At 40.4% G+C, this 17,647-nt stretch overlaps 1 protein-coding gene across 2 annotated transcripts; it reads right to left on the reverse strand.

The window, feature by feature from the left end:
• Positions 1-130: 130 nt before the first annotated feature.
• On the reverse strand, positions 131-16,089 carry slc71a1-2 (solute carrier family 71 member 1-2). Of its 2 annotated transcripts, XM_076098062.1 has the most exons (12): positions 15,831-16,089; positions 12,985-13,080; positions 10,270-10,332; positions 8,851-8,978; positions 8,555-8,669; positions 8,137-8,355; positions 7,458-7,571; positions 6,380-6,451; positions 5,767-5,879; positions 4,281-4,378; positions 3,612-3,769; positions 131-3,524 (listed from the first exon to the last, which is right to left on the reverse strand). In XM_076098062.1, the coding sequence occupies exons 1-12, from the start codon at positions 15,912-15,914 to the stop codon at positions 3,312-3,314; spliced, it is 1,473 nt and encodes a 490-aa protein (XP_075954177.1). In that variant the 5' UTR covers positions 15,915-16,089; the 3' UTR covers positions 131-3,311. The 2 variants fall into 2 exon arrangements, with proteins under 2 accessions (XP_075954177.1, XP_075954178.1); XM_076098063.1 differs by lacking the exons at positions 12,985-13,080; positions 15,831-16,089 and adding an exon at positions 9,583-9,724.
• Between the last annotated feature and the right edge of the window lie 1,558 nt (positions 16,090-17,647).

Raw genomic sequence — 17,647 nt, forward strand, 5'->3', positions numbered from 1 at the left:
GATTCAGCAGAGATCAAATTCAGGATCCGCATTTTAAACACTTAAAGGAATTATGAATTGGAAAAATAAACCCGAATGATACGTGAAGTATGGTGAACACCCCAAAAACCCACAAAGGCAAACTCAAACATTTCATTGTACAATAAACCTTTAATAAATAGTTTGTCATTAGTTTCCCATATTTACATAATAACCACCATTTACTTATGTTGCCACACTCATTTCTTGGCTAATTTAGGCACACAAAGAGAGAGAGATAAAGATAGAGATAGAGAAAGAGAAAGAGAGAGAGAGAAGGGGGTTCAGGCCACAAACCACATCGTACTAAAAACAGGAGTGGCCAGCAGGTAAGTCTTGAGAAATATAGAATAATAATTGCACCATACAACCAAATAGAGCCAAGAGGCAGCCGTCTCCTTGAGCAATAAATATATACACTTGATGTACATACGAGGAATTTTAGTACATTTACAGTCGTCTGCTTGAAAGCGGTACGAGTGCACGTGGGGCTGGTGCAGAATCTTACCAGTTTTAGTAGGATCTGAATTCATGGGTTTACCAATGTGTTGGTCCAATAAATGCTAAATAAAAAAAGTATGATATTCAGAGATTAAATCAGCATCAACGGCCTTCTGTCTAGTAACACCCCTTCTGAAATAATAACAACTCAAAAGTCAAATGTTGGGGGTGTAGCGCGGTCATGTACAGCTGGGCTTTGAACATTCAGTGTTTTGTTATCATCTACTGATACAGCGGGGAAAAATATCAAATATAACAAACCAGTGAAATGCTTGTTATCAAATGAAGATTGAAATCAAGACAGATCGATGGACATTCGATCATTTTTACCATCTCGCCACAATGTTGAAAAGATTCCAAAAAAAAAAAAAAAAAATGACTGGATGAAGTTTTTAAAAAGATATAAAATAAAAAAATAAAGAATTCAGCCAAAAAATTAAGAAAAGAAAAAACAAAAAAAGAGAAAATTATTCAAATCACTCAAGTGAACAAGCACACATACGAAAACCAGAACAAAATTGGCACAAAATATATGACGTACATTTCTCTTCAGATAGACGTTAAACAGCATGAAACCCATTGTAAGCTACTTATCCACACCAGGTCAGATTTTGCTATTTAAATGCACTTGAGGCATTTTATAAATCAACTTTTGAAATTTGGGATTTGGAACATGTACCAGTTGCTGAACAAACTAGTATGTGAACAAAGGGAACACAGCGTCACTGATGCAGCCACCAAAACCAGGAGCAGTTCATGTTCAGCCTGCGCCGCCTACTGGCAAGAAAGATAACAGCAGCACATTAGACCTGCAGACAGATGTGTGCTGATGTGCACCACCCACAGCAAAGAAACAATACATGCTGCAGTTATGACATCCGTGTGCGTATTTAAGGTTTTACATCCTGCTACATTATATTTAACATGTTGACTGGATCATACTTCTTATCAAAGCCCTCCTGGTTACTTTGAAGGTTAATAGAATTTGTTGTTTTTGTGGGAAAGTTTCTCTAAATAATTCTGTGTAGTTTTGCGTTGTTGATAATAGGCATTGCTTGATTAGGATGCCAGCACGGTTATGTTTTTATGAATGAATTGAATGTTGACTGACACTTAGCGCTCCATTTTTACTCTATCGTAGTGAACGCCGGGTGTTTGTGGAAAAATGTAAAACCTTTAAAAAAAACCCACATCTTTTAAAAAGACAAATGTGAAACTGTAACAGCTGCCAAATTTGTAGCAGCTTTTACTTTCCTTGTCTCAAACCAGTAAGTCTAAACTACTGAAGCCTGGTAAATGTCAGTTTGAAGCCAGCTCCTTGAGGCGCTTGAGATCTAAAACTTCTACCATTTGTTTGTTACGGTTTGGGACATTTGCAGTGCCTGTTAATAAGCGCTTGTACGGGGCTTCTGTGAAACCGTTTCATTCTTCATATTACGACTGTAGAAATGTGTATCCGCCACTTCACATCAGACTCAACCTTTGAATTATCTACCGCAGCAGCACGAGTGATGTTCTGTTCAACCCAATGATATTAATTCAAAGACTCCGTGTTAACAGTCGGCGCCAACACTGACGTGCTGATAGCGACGCTCTAGCTCCAGAGGCTTGTCAAATAAAAACATGGTTCTGTAAGTTCTGATGGTGATGCATGCCGGGAAACAAAGAAACAGAAAGGGCATGAAAACAAAAAAGGAATAAAAAGTTTGTAACTGCTCCGATGGGAGCGATAGCGCACGATTACAGAGCCTTTTCAGACCTCGGTCTTCATACAGGTTATTACGTAATTAATATATATACATTTATATATATATATATATATATATATATATTAATTCACTTCGAGGCAACATTTGTTTCTTGACTAAAAACTTGAAGCACAACTAGCCTTCAGTTCGAACAGAGAAAAATATACAACCCAAACTGTACTACTAATCTAGAGAATGGCAAGTAAACACTGAAAAACAGCTTCAGCTAATAAAGTGGTCTCTCTCGCACACTTCTCTCTGTCAGAAGTGTGATGTTTAAACAAAGTGTGGTCTTAAGAAGCTGCTTTTTTTTATTTTTTTTTTTTTATTTGAACTGGTTGACCCGTCCTGACCTAGATTAGACAGGCGCCTCTCCATACACTGGTTTGCAGAAACTCCCCTCGTAGGTGAACAGTTGCTGCTGTGCATTCAGAGGAAGAACTGTGTTCCCTTCTCGGACGCTTTAACAGACACGAGCGTCACAACTGAAAAGACCAGCAGACGAGCGCTCAACCCACTGTTTGTCACACTCCCATTGAACAAACAGACAAAGTTGCCACGCCACTGGCTACAGAAGAATATGAAGAATCACACAGGTATTTAGTAACATTTGATATCCACCCCACTCACACTCTGAACCAAATCACTCCGCTTCTGTTTTACACCGGGAGGGGACAAGCTGTTGTATGCTCCACTCTGTTACCGCTTTATAGAAACCAAGGATTAGAGTCCAGCTCAGCAAGACACACACACACACACACACACACACCTTTCCACTGCAGCCCAAAAGAATACTCAAAACAATCTCTTCATACAGGGTCTTTAGAGAGTCCTCACAACACCCCACTTTAAAAAAAGAAAGAATGAAAAAGGGCCGCTAAGGGAGGAGTGCCCACTTTTGTGCCGTGGACACAAACACCTCTTCATGGCACTTTGAGTCTGATGTGTGCCTGAGGTGAGAGTGTGTCCGTGTGGTTAAATGTGTATTTCTGTGTGTGCGGGGGTGTTGGGTTGGAGCGCTGTCTGCCCCCCCCTTAGCTGTGGTTATACACTGCTGTCCTCCAGCAGCGGCTCCTTGCCCTCAGCCCCGCTGCCTTGAGGGCTGTGGGAGTGACTCTGGGCCCCGTTGCTGTGCTTCTTATAGGCGCCGGGCCTCTGGCCGGGCCCCGTGTGCTCCGGGATAAACAGGGCCACCAGCAGGGACAGCAGCACTGAGCATGCACCAAACAGGAAAGGAGGACCTGGGATGATGGCACTCTGAAAAGAGAGAAACATGTTTGTTTAAGCACAGCTACCAGATGTGCCATTTACTCTTTTGTATGTGGAACAGCATTGAGTGTCTACCTCATCAGTGGGGTTGGCCATGTTGGGTTTGGCACCTTTCTCAGAGCCGTCCGTGTCGGTCAGCTCCACGTGGAACAAGTAGAAGACAAAACCGTAAAGAGCAGGGCCCAAACCGTTACAGAGGCCCCGGATTCCAGTAATCATCCCCTGGACAACACCTGCAGGGGGACAGATATGAACACAACACCGTCAGGAACATCTCGAACAGATATTACATTTCAGCAGCCAATCAGAATGATTTATTTGTCAAATAAAAATGTATGATGTAGATCAACTAGCTGGACAGCAGTGCATACTTGTGTTTATCCCTCCTCTTGCTGGTGTATCAGTGTGCAACGTGTGGGCACAGACGCCCTCTTTGTCAACAAATGAAAAGTGCACTGAACTTAAATACTTTTTATGTACCGACAGCAACGTGTGCATTGCATCCGGAATGGAAAACTGGAATATTAAAGCAAATAAAGGTAGCATTGAATGTAGGGTCAAATACTTAGCCGTGTTCACTTTTAATGTGATTAAATATTCAATCATTTAAACAATAACGTAGCTTATTTAAGACTGTGTTTCAGCTGTGCATGAAGTTCATATGGAGCGGTTTGTGTTGAGACATAAATAAACACTGATGCTTGCTTATTATATCAAACAGATGTTAACAGTCGAGTGACTCACCTTGTTGGTCGGGTTCTGCATTACGGGACACGATGGCGCTGATGGCGGGGAAAGTGATGCTGGACATGGCTGCAACCGCTCCAGCAGCCCACATCATCCTACAACCAACAACACACGCTCGTTCAGGATACAAACAAAAGGTTTTTTAACCCTTCAAGAATTGGATTAATACAAGTCCTAGAAGGTTTTTTACGCCTACTATGGCTAAAAAAAAAAAAAATAATTAAAAAAAAAACACTCTGAATCAATTGTGGAAAATGTGCTTCTGTAACCAAACTGCAGCGATATATTAAAAAGCAGCGACTGAGCCTCAGAGTCAAAAATGTGAAATGCCAAAGCTAATTTTGAGATAGTTGTACCTCCTATTCAATTCATGAAAAACCGTTACCGTTTTTTCTTTTTCTTTTGTGAACATGGAACAGCCTGACCTTTATTTAACTGAATTTCCTGGGTATTGATCAAAGCAGAGCGCAGCAACAAGACAACATGTTGTGAATGCTTTTATTCAGAATCGGTCACTCTGCCCTCACCGCTGGGCAGCGACAACAAGAGAAACTGACGCAGTTGCTATGATCTATGACTCGTGTGTGCGTCAGGGTGCTGGTTGTTTAGTAAAAGCATCTTTTGAAACATTAGTTGTCCTACCGCTTTGATGTTTTGAAAGGCACTGAATCTCAAAGTGTAACTTCCATGACAGTAAAGTGCCTGCGCAAAAGAAAATCATTTTACTTTGGTCACGCTAAATCTTTTGAGTTACAACACTATATTGATGCCTTTCTAGAGTCTCAGTTATCAGATTACTGTCTCACCAGCTTTTGAATATGCTATGCTGCCCTCTGGTGGTTTGTCAGAGCATTACAACAGTGAACAATAACAAGAAACTAATGCAAAAGATGGAAATAGTGCCCGTGTGTGTGCAGTGTTAACTCGAGGATTGGGCCTGAGACGCGTTGGAGGTTGTTGACTCGGATTATAGATTCTGGTTGATATCCGACCGTGCTTTAGGTTCTTGACTATTATTTGATTAACGTTGAAAGCAAACATTTGTCATAAAAGGTATTTTGTGATTATTTTTTACTTAGTGTTTCTATTTCTCTTTTTTTAAACTTCCATCTTGCCATGCACAAGTTAAATATTTTCTGTTTTACTGGCGTTGAACGAGCCACCATCATCTGTTCAAAAGTGTTATGCCTACGACTGTGGTTTTGCACAATGCTACAGGAAATGCCTCGTCATATTAGACTTCCTTCCTTGCTTGCTTGTTTGAATTATACTGCTGTGTGATCACATTTATCCGTATCACCTCCATCTGAAGCTTGCACATGCGTCTGAACCTGAGCTGCAGATGGAGGCACGGAAAACCAAACTTTGCTTTCAGGAATCGAAAAATATATTTCTCAAGTGATTTCTGGTTCTTAGAGTGTGGGGTGTCGGCCCCTTCGAATGAATGCAGTGGAAAGGTGAGCGTGTGTTAGACGTTACTGACCAGGGCTGAGAGCCGAAGCCGTACCACGCCAGCTGGAGGATCTGGAAGCCGAGGCCGAGCAGGATCGTGTTCTTATTCCCGATGGAGCGCATCAGGATCCCCAACACCACTGTCTGCAGAACCACAGTAAACAGGTCACACAAGTAACCTCTAAGGAAGCGTAATGTAGCAAATAGTTTGAATCATTCTCAATGCCCTGGAGTCTTTGATTAATCTACAGACAGAAAAGTTATCTGCAGCAATATTTAAAATAAACTACCCACTCAAATGTTAAAATTGGCTTCTGTGATAGAAATAATAGTGTCTTGAATTTGCTTGTTTTTTTTCTTAAAATCAACCCGAAGTCATTCAGTTGTTCACACATCTGTCATGTCTGTCTGTCCTCTGTTGAAAGGTTTTTGTGGAGTTTGTCCTGATCGACACTGACTCCAAGGACACAGGGTGTGGTACGCTGCACAGATTCTAAAGCGCTGTGATGCAAATTTGTGATATACAAATCAAATTTGACTGGACTGGAAAAAACACTTAAGAGTAACAATAATAAAACTCCAAACAGGAGGAGGAGACGGCTCAATTTGACATGTAATTCAACAGCAAAAGTGTTTTTCAGTACCTGGGCTATTATTGAGAGGATCCCCACCACAGCGATAAAGGCAGCCACTGTCTCTGATGAGAAGCTTATGACCTGAGGGTGAGACAGCGTTCACATAACACGAGTTAGGACATGAGAAGACAAGCACAGTCAGAGACACACAAGAGAAGTTGATCAGACACAAAGCCTTCCCCCATTTTTCACCCAACACTAAAGGAAGAAGGGGGTTTGTTTGTGCCGTTTTTGTGTACAACTGCATTTTGGAACAACAAAAAGGTGCTCCTCTTTTCTATCTAGGTCAAATATGCTGCCCTTTATCTCCTTCAATGCAGGCAGCCTCAGGAGTAGGGCAGCTGGTGCGAGGTGTGTTTAATTTATGACAGTGAATGTGGAGAGATGTACGATAACTTCGGCATAAAAGGGAACTGGAATGTGTGAATGTCACTAATGTGAGCCTCAACGCTCCAGAACTACTTTGCGGATAGTTTTTTTTAAGATTGTATGCATTTCAGACTTGCCCGACTGGTTCACCCGACATCGTTTACACAAACTGAACACGCCTCACTTCAAGCAGTTAAAAAAAAAAAGAAAAAAGGAGATCACATCATGACAGGAGCTTCTAGAAGCTACTGTACCTTTAAAGAACGACGGAACAAGTCTAATTCAGGCTACTTGTGCTATTAAAATACATCAGTTTTCCTGCGGTAGCATTTTGCTGAGACACCTAATGAATTTGCTCCCACACTGCTGAGCAAACCTGCTGATCCAATTTTAAAGTGATGTAGGAACAAGTGTGTTGGGAGAAGCTCTTCAGAAACGTGTTTTCCAGCTTTTTATTAGCAAAACAAAATGGCTTAAGTATGCCGCTGCCATATTAATACCAAACATAACGACTTCATGTAAGAAAGCAGTCTCCATTTCAAATATCACAATAATGAATTAAATCACAATTCCATGTCCCATTTGTATGAGTATGTGCTATTAAATGTGGTGTAAAAGTGTACATGACGCGTGTAAACAATGTTCGTTTGGACAACCTGCATGTTTAACTCAGTCATGTTTATGATCTTCCTGGAAGTGTAAAAGAGCAGAGTGTCACCTGTCTGAGATAGAGGAAGAAGCTGGAATACTGGCCGGCCTCGGGGAGGTAGGAGAGGAACACTGTGATACAGATGAGGAGCACCGTGGAGTCCTGGCCCACCTTACGCAGAGACTGTTAAGAGAACAGCGAGACATAGACATGAGCAATGTTAGCAGAGACCATTTAACATTGTCTCCTACTTTAATAAGCCTTAATTAAAACGTCTCCTTGCCCAATGCCCTACCATAATCACCATGATATTTTATACATCTTCCAAAGTCATTGTTACTTTAGGACAACATTTCCTCTGTTTCTTGTTTTGTTTCTCTGGACAGTGTTTTACAAACAGTGTGGCATGACTGACATTAAAAGCTTTTGTACGCAGTAAAGCCTCATTGGTCTTTCTATTGGTAGAGAGATTAATTGTAGGAGATGAAACTTTCATCCCATGTCTCTCGTTTAGCTTAAATATCTTTTATTCATTTCCATCCAGGTATTAAAGAAGAAAAAGACGACTAGTACCAGAGTATTTGGATGTCAAAGCGCGTGCAGGCTACACTAAATGGGTAAATGTTGGCAGGTTTGCAAAACAACAACAGAGCTGATGAAACACACTGCAATCAACTGCTGTTTGGTGAGAATACCGGGTCACAGCAGACTGAAAACGACCAACAGAATGTGTCACGTTGTTACTCACAGCGAAGGGGTCTGCCTGTTCCCAGGAGATGGGTGCTCCCCATGACGCTGGCCTCATCTTCTCCGGCAGGGACTCTGGTACGGCCACCAGGATGAAGCAGATGTCCAGTAGGGCAATGGCCGTGGCCAGGATCACCACCAAGGTGTCGCCGTAGGTCACCGATAAGTAGGCTCCGATGGCCGGGCTGGTAACCAGGCTGGCTGCAAAGGTGGCGGATACCTGGAGGGAGCGAGATGCAGAGCTGAGCCAAACAGGAAGGTGTCGATCTCGTCTTTTAATGCATTTATAGTTTCTAATTGTGAGGACTCTTTAGTTGATAACTACAGGCATAATTCCTCACTGATAAACTGCCTCATAATCATCCATTTAAAAGACACATATCTTAACAGGATTCTGTTTTGGTGAACCATGTCCTTACCAAACCGTAGGCTGTGCTCCTCTCATGCTCCTGCGTGATATCCGCCACGTAGGCAAAGATTACAGAAAAGGTGACGGCAAAGACGCCGGACATGGAGATTACTGCAAAGTACCACCTGAAAGAATAAAAGGGTTTGGCTTTTAACATTGTCATTTTACATTTGTGAAGTTTGTGGTGTTGTTAACTGGTCATTTTGGGGCTGTAGTTTATTCTGTTGTTGCATTACAGTACTTCACCGGCTACCTAAAAACAAGACTGAATAATTGGATAGCGCTGTTGGTCGTTTTTGCACTCACCATGGGCTGATCTTCATCAGTGGAATGGGTGCACACGTGAAGAAGACCGTTAGCAGCAAGAAGGATTTGCGTCCCCAAACGTCTGACAACGCTCCAATCAGCGGAGCGCTGAGAAATGATAATAGGCCCTGGAGAGGATGAGAGAGAGAAAGGGAGGCAGATGTTTCAGAAAAGTGTGGACAACGTGAGTGAAGTTAACACTCAGATTCACAGGGACTGTGATTCAAGTACACGTACCCTGTCAACACAGAAACCTGCAGGTTTGGTTGAGGGCAACGTACAAAACATTACTCTAATCTATGTATGATTGATTACTGGCCTTGTGGCTCACTCACAAGCAAATTCACACCAGCCACAGATGTAAAACGTTATAGCCATACTGGCATGAAAGCAACCAATATCTATTGTTTAGGCAATTTAAAGTCGTTTATATGGTCTGGAAAGTCTGATATCACCAGGCTGTTGTAACTGGCAGACTTGAAAAAAAAATATTTTCCTACTCTAAATAAAGACAATAACAAAGGACCTAGAGCTTGCTGGTTTGAGGTCTGTTTTGAAGTAAAAACAAAAACAGATGATCTTTGAAATGTCATCTGGCTAATAAAAGACAGTTATTTAGTATTTTCTTTTTCTTTTGTGTGTGACCACAAAATGGTTTTATCATAAAAAAATAATTATTCACAAACATGCCTAGGCCATGCGTAAGCACACTTTACACATGGATGTACGTACAATAATTGTGGCAGTTCTCATCTTAGGCTGACAGATCGGGTGGTCCTTGTCCTCCTCCACCCGTTTCCTTTTTTGGCTTTCACTCTTGTACAACAACTTCACCGCATTCGCCACGATACTCTCGGTATAGGTAACGTATATCCTTTTATAGAGAAATGGGGGCGTGGCAATATGCCAATTGCAAATAGCAGGCACGCACGTGTCAATTTAGAATGTCTGTATTTTGCATGTGTGCGCAAAGTAGTACGATTTTTACGCACATATTACCGAATGGGCCCCAATGAAAACAGAAAATCTAAAATAATTACAAGCATGCACTCTCCAACTATCTTTAGACAGACTCTCCTCATATGGACCATGAAGGTGCACTCTATGATATATTCTGTAGCCAGCTGGAGAGCCTGCTGGGGTAACGGGACAGCTTGCAGGTGTTCACGTGGAACTGCATCAGAGTTAAGCAGGGCGTCACTGAACAAGCGAGCACATGCTCAGCAAAATCCTCCAAGTGCAAATAAAAGCAAAACAAACTTGCTGAAGAACAATGTTTGTTAACAGCTGCTGTAGTGCCAATACCCACTGCTGGCATGCCTTACTGTATGGCTTTTTGTTACCTGAAATATATCGTGTCACCGCTATATTGCGGTCATAAGAGACAGAATACTCCGTTTGTGTGTACTGATAACTTACCTTGACACCATGGATAAGTCCATTCATCAGGAATGTGTGTTGGGGGAATGTCTGGTGTAATACCTGGAGAACAAAGACAGATAACACCGCATGAAACCACGTTATCCACACAGTTTGCGTCACATTTTAAACAATGACCTACAGTGTTTTTACAGAGTTAAACTACAACTAGGGAGCAAAACAACTATGACGCCACTGGACTCAACTCTACCAAATGATGAGAAAAGAAAACATGAATTCAATCATTAAGGTCCATGGCAGGATGTGTAAACTTCCCACTGTAATGAAAAACAAATATATTGTACGTGCACTACATTAAAGATAAATATCTTATATTTTATACACAGGGATATGACCCACATGTTGAGAATCATTAACCATTTCACATAATTACCAGGAAAACAAATAAAAGCTAATAAACAGAAAATATGGACAAATTGTACATATTTACTAAAATACATTCACCTCTCTCTCCTCTTTCCATTTCAAAACTAGAACAGATTCCAAAGATCTCATTTTTAGCACAGTTTTTAAATAAAGAAAACACACTTGATGAAAAAATAAGATAAAAACAAGATAAAAATACACAGAATGCATAACTTGAGATGGAAAATTAAACCCACCGCAACGCAATAATAATATTACAATCCGCACCCATATTTGCAGCATGTAAACACTGCAGCAGCATCAAAAGGTCTTCATTATTTTCTACTTCTGTGGTAGAAACTCACGAGTGCACTCACTACCAAACGTAGTGAAAAGCTAGGATCTCTCTGCAGATAAACATTAGTCATTCCTCATGAGAGCGCTACATCCTGTTGCATTAGTCAGAAAACCAGAGTATAGATTGAAATAAATTGTCGGTGCAATTATCCCACACGAGTTGTACCAAATATGTTTTGTTTTCTGAAACAAATAGTCCACACTAAGCTATCAAAACGCATCAAAAGATAGAAATTCACCAGGAAGTAAAGTTGAAGATGTTTTACTCCCGCCTGACAGACAAAGTCACACATTCTCAGTTGTTTGAGCAGTCAAGTGACCTAAATAGTTTTAGGTTTTGGTCTGTACTAACAGGTGACGTCCAGGCGTCCAGCTGATAACGGCAGTGCTGAAGCGCAGCAGCCCCCCTACTAGTAACCACCGTTAGCTCTGCCAGCACTTTTGCCATCGTTTACACTATTAGCAACGTTAGCTACAAGACGCCAGCTCGGCCGTCTCCATGTTGAGAGCTGATAAGATGCAATAGAAATGCTCCCAATCTTGTATATAGCACCTTCAATGAAACAATAAAATGTAAACAATTAGATTTTTAAAGCTTTCTTATGAACTGTTCAGTTTTTGATGATGCTTGGTTTACCGCTGCGGTCTCACAAAAAAAACATGGTTAAGAATGGGTAAATGTTGTGTGAAAGCGCTTAGAGTAGAAGACTAGAAAGGCGCTATATATAAAGGCAAGTGCATTTACTAAGTACATTTAAGCATTTCAGGATATGTTCGGACATGTTCTTACAATACCGTATATTTGTGAGAATGCAGAGAGGGAAAAGATAGTCCAGCTCAAAGTCCGTACCGTCAGTATCATTGACACTGTGAGAACATGAAGCCTTGGTTTAAATTAGGACATCTGGAGCTAGACTAAGACTAAATATCAGGAACTAGTTATTGATTAGTGGTACAGAAGGAACAGCTCATGGCATGGCTGAGAATCTCCTCTCTTCCTCTGGGAGTCAGTTACCCAACACACACACACACACAGAGTGTGAACGCTCAGTGGCGACGGTTGCTGCTGGATACTAATGAAGCAGTACACTCATTGGGAGCAGTGAAGCAGTCCCTCTCATCTTCAGGCGCCCTCTGATTAGTCCAAAATGCAAATCCTACCTCCGCCCAATGATCTTGAGGGCAAACAAACCCCCAGTAATTAAGGCTTTACAAACCCCCAGTAATTAATGCATAAGAGTTGCACATAAAACCACCTCTTCAAACAAGAGACTGCTGGAAAGCATGCATTGCATAAGCCTGTCTGGTTCACATCATGTGGCGCACAGATGTTTACTCATTTGTCTGAGATACCAGTTTCTACCCAAAGTCATTTACAAAGAGAAAAAAATGTGCAAGTTAAAAAAGAAACGGGACACCATTTAAATAAATACAGTCGCTGTCAAAACAAGGACAACTATTCTATTCTAATAACTAGCTTATTGTTCTTCTGGTGCCAACATTCTTCAAAAAACACATGTTACATTTTGGAAAGACAACCTTCTAAATAACTCGGTCTAAGTTGCTTGTAGCAAATATGTTAACCACACCACTCTGCAGTGCACCGAGGTGAATGTGTGGTTGTGTGCACAAACCAGTGACCCCCTCCGATAAGCCTTTTCAACAAAGAGCTGGTGCTCAGACAATGCACCAGTTTGATGCCCTTTTCATATTTCTCAGTCCATTAGCGCTTGGCAAAAGATCTGCCAACACACACGCACAAAAAAAAACCAGAAACTGCGTCACACGGGGCCTCACTCATTTGATTAGGAATTCAATCATTCAGAGACACTGATGGGCCTTGTGTGATTCCAGTCAATGGGAAATGTCACTCTTTGGCCGGGTCACAAGAGGAGAGAGGTGTAGGCGTATGAATGTATTACTAACGGTTGTATCAGTTTACATAACAGTGTGTCTACGTGAGAGTGCGTGTTTGTGTGTGTCCGGGCTTACCGTGAGCATTGGGGTGGTGAGAAGACCCCATGCAAAAAACTCCAGGAAGATGACCACCACAGCATGGTAAACACTGGGCTCACCGATTCCCTGAGGCTGGATGGAGACACATACAAACAGGTGATTAGCCAAGAAGCAACACACATTTTGTTTTACTGCATCATCGTGCCTGTAAACGGTAACAGATTGAACCTCAAACTGGGATCTAATTCATAGAAGCTTTCGCCTAATGATACAGAGATTCTGCATCACCTGATCCTGTGGGACAGCCCACAGATGGGATAGAGTAAGTAAGCAAATGGGAGATATTGTTTCACTCTGGACTTTTGGAAGGAAGTTATGACTTGGCCAATACAGGGCTGAATGTTGAACTAAACCACCAAAAGAATCAGGATTGCTCTGTGACTTGCATACTTTTTTTCCTTCAAATTGAAATATTATCTTCATACTGAAATCTGCTCATGGGACACGATCAATCAGTAGATTTACATTCACACAAATAATGTAATTACTGTACACAAACAAATGAAGGGAACTTTTCAAATAAGAAATGTATACGATTCACGGTAACTCCAATAAGTTGACTTTACAAGTTGCTGGATAGTCATAAAAAACGTGCTGCATCCTGGAGACAATCAGGTAATAAAAACATAATGAAAATGGTATTGCTATCTAAACTGATAACTTAGAGAAAAAGCTGTATATCTGCTGCCAGATTTATTTTGCCACAAGCCATTCTGCATTTTTCTCTCCATTCTACAACATGAGCTTAGTGGTGCCTGCACAAACCATCAAAGTCAAAGACCCAAGAACAAAAGCGAATTAGGTGCATACATGCAAATACTAATTTAAAAGCAGTATTGTGGCTCTTTTAATCCAGTCATACTTACTCTAATTACAACACTAATGTGATTGAGACGAAGTTAAGCTGTTTTGCCTTATGCTTATTACAAATTAAATTAGTTGAGTAAGTGAATGCACGAATGTTTCGTGAAACCCACTCCTAGAGAGGAAGTCACTTCATTGCAACACAATAAAATCTACAAAAGTCTGTAAGGTGAAGAGAAAGTTTGGTCGAGTGAGCGTGGATGCTGAGCAGAATCTTTAACAGGAACCACAGATTCCGTATGATGATAATTCTTCAAGACTGTAAAGTAGGCCAGGGCCACCTTAACACAGGCATTAGCTGCTAGTTTACTCGCTCGTGTGGTTTTGTCACTTCCCCACGAGGCGCATCACCAAAAAAAAAAAACAGTCTTCAGGTCTGAGTATAACTGAGCGTCAATATTAGATTGATTGGCAAGGACTGTATAATTCTAGTGGTTCATTAAAAGTTGTCGTCGCAGGCAAATCAGAAGAAAGTCACGTCCTTTTTGTTCTACGACGCACCTGCTTAACCGAAAAAAAAGGAACATTCTGCAACTGTCTCATTATAGGGATGTTGCAACTTCCCCTCCACTGGAATGATGACCAGCTACATTATTAGAGATTGCTATTGACTAGTGAGCATCGAAGCCTATTATATGCAATGACTGGATCAAGGACTGGATGTAGAAAGTGAAATCTTAATGGCTGAGTAGTGAGAAGAGGATACAGTGAGGCAATAACAATGATTTGAACTAAGGCCCTCATTGGAATATAGCCACATCATGTCAGGTGTTTAAAAAAAATAAAAAATAAATAAAAAGGTAGACACAAGGCCATCAACAGAATCATTACTGAGAGAAAACAACAGTTATTGGTTCTCTTCATTAGGATTACAAATCTGTGTGTCTTCATTTGGATACCCAGAATGTTTGGCATAGCTGTCCACCTGATTACATCACCATCTCTGACGCCTCACTGTATTTATAACAATCATACCATACTCACTCTTTACCAAATCCTAAATTTGGGGCAATCATCACTTTGACCATTTAAAAACGACGCAAATAATTAGAATCTCTGATATGATAGTTGGTCGTCCGTTTGGTCCGTGCACTGAGGAAGGTTGACGCTTCCAGCTAAGGGCATCGTATCACATTATATTATAGTTCGTACCTGGACCACAGGTGCCAATGACCCAGCTGAGTGTACATGCAAACAACAAGCTGACATTTAACCAATCATCAGCACCACATTCTGAACAGACGTCATATAGTTATGAGCTTCGTTACAGGTCTTTAAACAGATGCAGTCAATATGTTTGCTTATCTGGAAATGTTTACTTAACGTTAACCGTCGTGCGTGCTTGTGTTCAACCAACGTTGCCAAACCTTTAAAGTATTAAACCACATTATCGACCAAACATATCTTACGTAGACTGACAAGTTACACTACTTTGTCTCAGAAACAGTTAGCTACATACATACAATGATTATCAGTTTGTTGTAGCAGGATAAAAAATAACTCCAATTAGACACATATGCTAGAGAGCTAACGTTAGTGCCAGTTTGTGCTTTATAAAGCACCGTCACGCGTAATTTGAAGATTTGAACAAACATGAGACACCGTTAAACATTAACTGCTTGTTTAAAGTTAGACTAAATAACATTGTGGTTAAGTGAGATACTGTGCGGCGATAAATAAATACACACCGAACGTTAGCATTACCAGGGCTGACGTGTAAACGACTAGGCCGCTCACATTAGCCACTTCAGAGCTAACGTTAGCTGTGTTAGCCACACGGACTCAGCAAACGGTTAATGGGACAGACCATTAAAGACAGAAAGATATAAACAAATGGCGCTACGACCGCTATGTTTTTCATGAAATAAACAAGGCTACTAACTAATTTCAGCAGCCGAGAGCCAGTTTAGCTCAGCGGCAAAGCTCACTTAACGAAGATAAATAAATATTTAACTCACACTTCCTCCATCTTTTATTATAATTTTCTTTGCAAGAAGAATGCTGCGGTTCAGCCGCTTTTTCTTCTTTTTCTCCCCCGTCATTGTTAACTTATGTCCATTCTTGGTGTTAGAGGGTCATCGTTGCTCCTATCAAAACTAAAACAATCTACTGATTTCGGCTACAAAGCTCATAACACCTCGGAAGTCGGCTATAGGCAGCTAGCAGTGAGCTACCTAAATGATGATTTCTCCACCTCACTTCAACCCTTCTTCCTGAACTAAACGTAGACCCGCCCTTCCAGTGCAACACCGTTCAACGATTGGCTGCCTGATGCACGAGCACGTCCAAACTGTGGTTCTGATTGGTTAAGAAAATACGTTGGCGCTACCCATCTTCAAATGGCGATTTGCGAACATCACAACGCGGGTTCGGGTGTACAAGAGGAAATCCCTTATATGGTGATTGGCTGAGTTTATCAAGAAAGTGTACACGATGTTCAGCTACTTCCACAAAAACAATAATAACAAAACATCTAACCGCGCGTTCGGTATATTAGAATAAATATCCTATACGGTGAAGTGGCTGAGATTTATGAATAAAGTTTAAAAGGTGTTCAGCTACTTCCACAAACACAATAAAACAATTCAGAGTCGACATAATAACAAAAAAATATAAAATATAAATAGAGGGGTGCAAGTCCTTTAATCTCTTTTCTTACACTAATTTCAGATTAGTCATTTTTGTTGTTGTTGACAAAAGTGGGTGAATTACCTTTTCTGGTACCTACTTTGGAAGTGCCCATACTATGATATGTACAGTAAGTGTGATGTTTTTGTATGTGTGCTGCTTTATATATTATATTATATTATCTTATTTGTCATATTTTGTTAAGTTGAAAAGGTTATAGGTTGTTGTCCCCTGTCTATGTACTGGGAAATTTGTAGAACATGACAGACGTTTACACAACCCAATAAAATACAATGCAGGCTCACAATAACAAATGATATACGTCTTCGTAGAATAAATCATGAATGAGAATATATTGCTAACATCAGTTTAAATTAAAAAAACACCATAAAAATAATGACAAAATGGCAAAGTATGGTGTAGTAATGTAGTAGAAATCGGTTCAACAGTAAATAAAAGGACACACACCATCAAAGCAAACAATGCCTATAGAGCTTTACATTTTATTGACTTAAATAAAGTGTTAGAAATCCATTTGAAATTAAAGAAGACAGGAGAAAATCTATTTTCTTGGCTGATTGTTTATATTGTCACCATTACAAGTGATTCAAAATATCCCAAAATTAAGTTGTCTATCTTCCAATTTACATTAGGGTTCATTTTAGGTCATCAAATTAAGTGTTTTTCATTTCTGGGAAGAGAAAACTTTTGTGCTGGAAAACTGTCACGGAGTGTGCGTAACTGTGGGAAATTTACAGCGAGTCACTAAAAAAAATTGGAAGTTTGGACATCTAACTAGGATCAAACTAGGGATATACATCATAAAGCATGAGAGCTGTATTTAAAAAATTAAGATCTAGAATGAGTAATTTCACCAACAATGCAAAGGGTTACCGACGAACAAGTTTGGATTAACATGTCGGTTACATTGAATAGATAATCAATATTTTGCCCAGAATGGTCTGCTGTAGCTGTTATTTTCCTCCATGATCTCATTGACGTAAAAGGGCAGTTCTTAACCTTCCACCTGAAGTACAATTTCCACACATAATACACTAAATACGTGGTTCCAGATATATTTCATCTATTTAACCATTCAAAATAAATCATATTAAATTTGTTTTTATATTAAATCTATTGTACAATA

This window comes from Anarhichas minor, unplaced genomic scaffold, assembly GCF_050575085.1.
Source record: "Anarhichas minor isolate MPS153535 unplaced genomic scaffold, ASM5057508v1 ptg000024l, whole genome shotgun sequence".
NCBI lineage: Eukaryota > Metazoa > Chordata > Actinopteri > Perciformes > Anarhichadidae > Anarhichas > Anarhichas minor.